Source organism: Gadus morhua, chromosome 21, assembly GCF_902167405.1.
Source record: "Gadus morhua chromosome 21, gadMor3.0, whole genome shotgun sequence".
Taxonomy (NCBI): domain Eukaryota; kingdom Metazoa; phylum Chordata; class Actinopteri; order Gadiformes; family Gadidae; genus Gadus; species Gadus morhua.
The window spans coordinates 2,287,962-2,295,461 of NC_044068.1; the positions used below are offsets into that span (position 1 = coordinate 2,287,962).

Here is a 7,500-nt window from a genome sequence, read left to right on the forward strand (position 1 = left end):
TGGATTTAAAATATTAAATATTGTCATTAATGGTTCAATATTAATTCAAAGGTCATTGACTTAGTTTTCTAGCTCATGTTTCAAAAGAGTTTAAAATAAAGTTTATGACTTCAATTTGGTTTTCTTAAACGCCAGACACCAGCAGAACTGTTCAAGAGGTGATTCTAATCTAGTGCATCCAGACTGCATGCATTAAAACACTGCTAGCTAGTTCAGCACACGCATCACAACCATGTTAGGTCTAGCTAGCTTACCATACACAGAACAACCATGCTAGATAGCTTAGCATACACATCCAAACCATGCTAGCGCTAGCTAGCTCAGCACACATAACAATCCTGCCAGGGTTAACTAGCCTTGCACATAGAATAACCCCACCAGGGCTAGCCAAGTTACGATAATTAACGCCACAAGGACTAGCTAGCTAGCTTAGCACAAACACAACTCTGCCATGGCTAACTAACCTAGCATTCAATGAACCCTGCCAGGGCTATCTAGCTTAGAACACAGACAACAACTCTACAAGGTCTAGCTAGCTTTTGCAACTTATAGCAACTACACCAGAGCAAGTTAGCGAGCTAGCTCAGCACACAGAAGCTACTAAGGCTAAAGCTAAGCTACTTCAGCCCAGAGAGCAACAAAACGCACAGCGGAGCTACTTAAACAAAACAAACCACCACTAACCAACCGACACGGAGCAACTGACAAACGGCAACAGGGACTCGCTTAGCGACCACCTCAACGTCGAGCCGTAGCTCCTCCCCTCCTACAGGATGCTCTCCCGCTCCTCGCCGAAGGTGACGGTGTCGGAGCTGACGGAGCAGATCTCCGGGGGGTCCCCCGGGTTGGGGCCCCTCTTTAGGTGCACCACCCGAACGTTCTCGTTGTGGGGGCCCGGCTTGGTGGTGGTGGAGGAGGAGGAGGTGGTGGAGGAGGCCACCGGGGGGGAGATGACGTCCCCGGTGGTGGAGGAGGCGGTGGAGGAGGAGATGGAGCCCTCGGGGCCGGCCGGCCGGGGCCGGTTGTTGGTGTTGTTGTTGGCGAGGGTGCTGGGCGCCAGGTTGAGGTTGTAGGAGCGCGAGGACCAGCTCTCCTCGGGGCTGCTGGCCAGCAGGCTGCACTGGTCCTCGGAGCAGATGGACATGCGGACGTCCTGCAGGGCCCCGCCCCCGCCCAGCGAGCCGGGGGGCGGGGCGCGGCGCCGGGCCTGCGTCTCCTCCTCCAGCTCCATCAGGTTGGCGCCCTCCAGCTGGGACAGCTCCGCCTCCTCGTCCCGCAGCGAGTGGTTGGGCGAGCTCTCGTTGGACCGCACCCCCGAGTCCGACGAGTCCTTCTTGTCCAGCGTCACGTCGGACAGGAAGTCCTTCCCCTTCAGCGCCGGGGCGCCGGCGGCGGTCGGGGCCCCGCCCCCCTGGCCCGCGGCCCCGCCCCCGTCCTTCAGCAGAGGGGCGTGGTCGGACTCCTCCGACTCGTCGTCGCTCGTTAGCTTCTGGTAGCCGCCGCCGCTGGCCTTCATCTTGAGCTCGGCGGCGCCGGCGGCGAACAGCCCCGCCCCCCCCCGCTCGGAGGAGGAGCTGGCCTTGCGGGTCAGGACGGAGCGGGCGGAGCCGTGGTGCTCCGCCTTCTCGTCCTCCTCCGTGATGGGGTCCAGGGCGTCGGCGTCCGGCTCGGCGGCGGCCGGCTTCCCCCCGGCCCCGCCCGCCCCGGGCCTCTTGGAGTAGGGCTTGCGGGCGTCGGGCTCCGCCCCCTCCTTGGCTCCGCCCTCCGGGGGCGCGGGCGTCATGAAGTGGCCGGGCTGCGGCTGCACGGGGCGCTCCCCGGCCCCGCCCATCTCCACGTTGGCCATCTGGGCCACGTACTCCTGGTAGGCCGAGCGGTACTCGGACTGCTGGCGGTCCGTCAGGCGCCAGATGTCGTTGGAGGACTCCTGGGAGTTCAGGCTGGTCATGCTCGCCGTCCGCTGCCCGCCGCTCTGAGGGGACACAACCAGACAGGAAGTCACGCCCCTGTACCGCCGATGAGCCCGCCTCACTTCCTGTGGGGCGGGTGACGGGGCTGCTGCGGTTCCTGTCATGGCTAATACCAGAGGTCGTTGGTTCTCTCTGAGAGACACAACACGACAGGAAGTCATCTCCCGAAGCCCGCATCACTTCCTGTAGGGCACTGGTGTGGTCGATCCGTTTCCTGATCGGACCGGTGATGCGGTTGCTATGGTTTCTATTAAAGCTAATGTAGCATTCATTCTGTTTAATTAGTGACTGAGAGTTACCAGCCCTCGTTAAGGGGCAGTAGGAAGGTTTACCGGATGATTTGAGGGTAATTGGTTGGAGACAGCCCATCGGTCAGCTATAGTGAGGGAAACGCTCTGGGAGAACGTCTGTTCTGGTCGACTGCTCCTGCGTCTGGGAGAGAACATTTAGGCTGAAGTCCCGCCCCCTCCACCCATCTCCTCCCCGATTGGCTCAGGGAATCCTGACTGCCTGTCAATGACTGGTGCATCGAACGCTGAGGGGAGGAGGTCCTGCTCTCTCTCCTTGACCCTCAGACGGTCCCTACAGCAGGTCTATCCCTGGTCCAGACCCCATGGTCCCTATAGCAGGACTAACCCTGGTCCAGACCCCCTAGGCCCCTACAGCAGGTCTAACCCTGATCCGGGCTCCCTACAGCAGGTCTAATCCCGGTTGTGACCCCCTACAGCAGGACTAACTCCGGTTGGGACCCCCTAGAGCAGGTCCTGGTCCTGACCCCTACAGCAGGTCTAACCCTGGTCCTGACCCCCTAGGTCCCTAGTGCAGGTTTAACCCTGGTCCGGACCCCATGGTCCCTACAGCAGGACTAACCCTGGTTGGGACCCCCTATAGGTCCGGTGGGGGTCCTGACCCCCTACAGCAGGTCTAGTCCTGGTTGGGACCCCCTATAGGTCCGGTTGGGGGTCCTGACTCACCATCCACTGCAGGTTGGAGGTCCTGGGGGGCTCCTCCAGCCCCAGGTTGCTGAGCTCCTCGAAGCTCAGGTTAAAGTTGTACATGGGGGAGGAGCCGTCCGCGTTGGCCACGCCCACGTGGGGCGGGGCCGCGGCGCGGGGGGCCGCCATGCTGCCCTGCTCACTGGCGGCGTCGTCCTGCAGCACCTGGCTCTCCATGATGCGCATGTCCACGATCTGGAGGGGGCGGAACCACAGTCAGACGGGGGAGGGGCTTCTGCTGAGGACCAATCAGATCACTGGGATGGAGTCAGAGGAGACGGGAGGAGGGGCTTCTGCTGAGGACCAATCAGATCCCTGGGATGGACTCAGAGGAGACGTGAGGAGGGGCTTCTCCTGGGGACCAATCAGGTCTCTGGGATGGAATCAGAAGAGACGGGAGGAGGGGCTTCTGCTGAGGACCAATCAGAGGAGGGACTCACCGTGGCTCTGAACAGCTGCCAGTCGCCGAAGTTCATGTTCATCTCCTTCTTCAGCTCGTCGATGTTGCACTGGGTCAGCACACGTCCGTTCACGTTAGCCTGGAGACACACACACACACACACACACACACACACACACACACACACACACACACACACACGTTACTTACTGTCTACACTCCATAACAACGTATTCTTTTTTATTATGTGCATATCGGCCACATTTTTCACTATTAACTTTGACATTTGTGACCACATCTGCCAGGTCAGTCTACATTTATTATATACATATATCTATGTTTACCTTGGCTTGCATATTGATTATAGGTATATATAATATGATGTATCCTCATGTGGTAGACTGTTGTTTAATGTAGTGCAGGTTCAGGGTCACTGGACCTCTGACTGAGACCCGGGGCCCCTGTGGTCCGGGTCCCGGTCCCAGTGGTCCCAGTGGTCCCAGTCCGGGTGGGGCCTCCTACCTTGCGGATGGTGGCGGTGTACTGGGGCAGCATGCCGTGGTCGATGCCCTCCACCAGGCGGACGCGCTCGCACACGGCCTCCGTGGTCAGGGAGGAGAGCAGCACGGGGGGCACGCCGGAGACCACCGAGGCAGCGGCCTGCAGAGAACCAGGGGTCAGGACACGCCCCCACCGGGAAGGACACGCCCCCACTGGGGAGGACACGCCCCCACCGGGTCAGGACACGCCCCCACCGGGTCAGGACACGCCCCCACCGGGTCAGGACACGCCCCCACCGGGTCAGGACACGCCCCCACCGGGTAGAGGACACGCCCCCACCGGGTAGAGGACACGCCCCCACCGAGGGAGGACACGCCCCGACCGGGTAGAGGACATGCCCCCACCTGGGTGAGGACACGCCCCGACCGGGCTGGGGACACGCCCCCACTGGTCACCATGGAGACGGTGAGACCCGCTCTTCCATCGGTCCCATCACTCACCATTCATCTCTCCTCACTCACTCATCACTCACTCACTCACTCACTCACTCACTCACTCACTCACTCACTCACTCACTCATCACTCACTCACTCACTCACTCACTCACTCACTCACTCACTCACTCACTCACTCACAGCTCACTCATTCATCCCTACGTTCACTACCTACTGAGGCTAGTGCGTTTCATGCGAGGGGGCGTGTCTTCTACAGGAAGGGGGAGGGGTGTGTCTTCTACAGGAAGGGGTGGGGGCATGTCTTCTAGGGGAGGGGGAGGGGCAGCAAGATCAGAGGTGGCAGCAGATGTATGGACGTTGTCCCACCACATCACATGTACTGGGATGTGTTGATGGTTTACCCCTACCCTCTGGGGTGGGTGGAGTTGGAGATGGTAACTATCTGCTGTGTGATCTGACCCAGACGGTGGAATGAACTCCAGATTCTCTTCATAATCGTCCGTATTCAGTGTCTGAGCGGAACGACTGGGAGGATGATGGTAGTGATATGGTCGGGTTATGAGTTAGTTTCAATCTTCACAAACACATTCATCCACGGCCAGCTCAATGGTGCTAACCATTGCGAGCGTACGCCGGAGGAATGAGCGGGCCCCACTAGCTTGGGGACATGCTAACCACTGCTAGTGTACGCTAGGCTAGAGGGCGGAGTTAGCATCGGAAGGTAAGAGACATTACTAGCATGTTAGCCTACAGACGTGGGCTCTATCCAGGCTAGAGAGAACACGGTGTGACGACAGAGGGGTGGGCGGTCAAGCAGGGTGTCAGGGCAGGAGAAAACGAGTTGGAACAAAGTGCATGCTGGGACTTGTAGTAAACATCAATACCTGCTTCTTTTTTAAAGATGAACCCCTAGACAGCTTTAGAACCGCATGGCAGACAGACGGAGGGAGAGACAGACAGGAGAACAGGGAGGCGGATGGTCAGACAGACAGACGGAGGGAGGGACGGAGGACAGACCTCAGGAACAACAGACCGGCGAGGACCGGTTTGAGAGGAGGCCTGTGTGAAGGTGGAGGCTCTGGTATCGATCGCCTGTGACTGTCTAACGCCAACGACTGAAGGGTGGGGTGCTGAGGCGTTCCCATGGAGACGGCCGGTTCTCCACCCCCCATATCTCCCTCCACCCCCCCTCTCCACCCCTCCCCTCCCCCTCTCCCTCCCCCTTATCCTCCTCCCTCCCCCTTCTCCAACCCACTTGTCTCCCTCCACCTCTCTTCCCCCCTCCCCCCTCTCCACCTCTCTCCCCCCCCCCCCCCTCTCCCTCCCTCCCCCCTCCCCCCTCTCCACCTCTCTTCCCCCCCCCCCCCTCTCCCTCCCTCCCCCCTCTCCCTTCCTCCCCCCTCTCCACCTCCTTCCCCCCCTCTCCCTCCCCCCCTTTCCCTTCTCCCTTTCCACCCGAAACCAATCAACCAATCATTGTTACGGTCCATAACTGACAGGGCCCTGCACCAATCACGTGGTCAGAAGAAGGGTTAGAGCAGCAGAGAGGGCGGGGCTTGGACCCGGTCGGGGGGGGGGGGGGGGGGGGGTACTTACAGGTGCGCAGCAGTAGTCCCTGTAGGGGGCGGTCCTAGAGAATGGGCGTGGCAGGAGGTGAGGTGGTTGGTAGGTGAAGCCCGGGTGGGGGCGTGGCCATTGGTAGACATGTTGGGGGAAATAAGGCTGGATGGACCAATGGGTGTAGGGCAGGACACAGATTGACATGTGGGGGGAGGGGGGGGCAGTTTATAAACCAATCAAATGAAAGACGTTCAGAGTACATCGCTGCTTCAGTTGGGATCTAACACGGGCTGGTTTTAGATGTTAGTTTGGTTTTAGAAATGTGTTTATGCTAATGAGATTATATTATTATTATCAATCCAATTAAATATAAATGACAAATTACAGGGTAGAAATAGTTTTATATTGCTTGGCCATAACATTAAATCAGATTAGTATTATTTATTATATGTGTATTTCCCAGCAGCGATGTACGATATAAAACATGGTTTAAACAAAATCAGAAACTTAAATCACACCACAAGGAGAAATAAAGACTAAAGTTGAACGGCGGATCAAACAATGGAAAATCAAATGATCAAGTGATGGAGGAGTGAGATGGAGGAGTGTGATGAAGGAGGAGTGAGATGGAGGAGTGAGATGGAGGAGTGAGATGGAGGAGTGAGATGGAGGAGTGAGATGGAGGAGTGAGATGGAGGAGGAGTGAGATGGAGGAGTGGGATGAAGTCGGGGTTTCCCACACAGCGCAGCAGGGGCTGCCTGACCTTTGACCCGCTACCCGGCTGCCTTTGAGCCTGCTCCCTTGAGAAGGGGGGGGGGGGGGGGGGGAGGACCTTGGGGAGAGAGGAGCAGGAAGAGAGAGAAAGAGAGGGGGAGAGAAGAGGAGGAGGTGGAGGACGAAGAGAGAGGAGGAGGAGGAGGAGGTAGGGATGGGGGACATAGGAAGTAGGAGAGAGGAGCTGAGGAGAGGAGGTGCTGGAGACTGACCCTGTTGTAGAAGGGGTGCTGGGGCCCGGCCAGGCCGCTGTAGTAGCTGCTGTGTGTCTCGCCGCCGCCCCCGCCCACGAAGGAGGCGGAGGGCGAGCAGGCGGTGGAGGGCTGGCTGTACATGGAGGTGGGCCGCACCTGCGCCTCCTGCTGCATGCTGGGATACGTCGCCGCACTCAGGTTCATCTGCTCCCGGGCCGCACGCACGTCTGGAGGGGGGGGGGGGGGGGGCAAAGGGTGAGGGATGGAGAGAGAGGGGGGAGAAAGGGGGAGGTAGAGGGGGGGAGAGAGAGCGGGGGGAGAGAGACAGACAGAGGAAAGGAGAGGGAGAGAGAGAAGGGGGGAGGGAAGGAGGGAGAGAGAGAGAGGGGAGGAGAGAGAGGGGGAGGGAGAGAGAGAGGGGAGCGAGGGGGAGGTAGAGAGGGGGATGAAGAGAAGGCGAAGGAGAGAGAGAGAGAGAGGGTTAGGAAGAGAGAGAGGGGGGGGAGAGAGACAGAGAGGGAGGGAGAGAGAGAGGGGGAGAGAGAGGGAGGGAGAGAGGGAGGGGGGGATATCAGGGGTTAGATTCAAGGTCTTCTTTGGATCCACGGAGGGATCATCTCCCCCCGCAGTATTGATCCTGATCAACGGGT

At 58.9% G+C, this 7,500-nt stretch overlaps 1 protein-coding gene across 7 annotated transcripts in view; it reads right to left on the bottom strand.

The window, feature by feature from the left end:
* kidins220b (kinase D-interacting substrate 220b) overlaps positions 1-7,500 on the bottom strand; it is a 35,733-nt gene that overhangs the window by 9,825 nt on the left and 18,408 nt on the right. The window contains exons 24-30 of one of the 7 annotated variants that reach the window (XM_030345708.1): positions 6,869-7,077; positions 5,918-6,043; positions 5,206-5,238; positions 3,888-4,025; positions 3,406-3,504; positions 2,945-3,160; positions 76-1,972 (exon numbers count right to left, since the gene is read on the bottom strand). The exons of 1 other annotated variant lie outside the window; for it this stretch is intronic. In XM_030345708.1, coding sequence (XP_030201568.1) covers positions 767-1,972; positions 2,945-3,160; positions 3,406-3,504; positions 3,888-4,025; positions 5,206-5,238; positions 5,918-6,043; positions 6,869-7,077 — 2,027 coding nt within the window. In that variant the 3' untranslated portion in view covers positions 76-766. Of the gene's footprint in view, positions 1-75; positions 1,973-2,944; positions 3,161-3,405; positions 3,505-3,887; positions 4,026-5,205; positions 5,239-5,917; positions 6,044-6,868; positions 7,078-7,500 lie in introns of those variants that run through there. 5 more of the 7 variants (XM_030345710.1, XM_030345709.1, XM_030345711.1 and 2 more) reach the window with 5 other exon arrangements.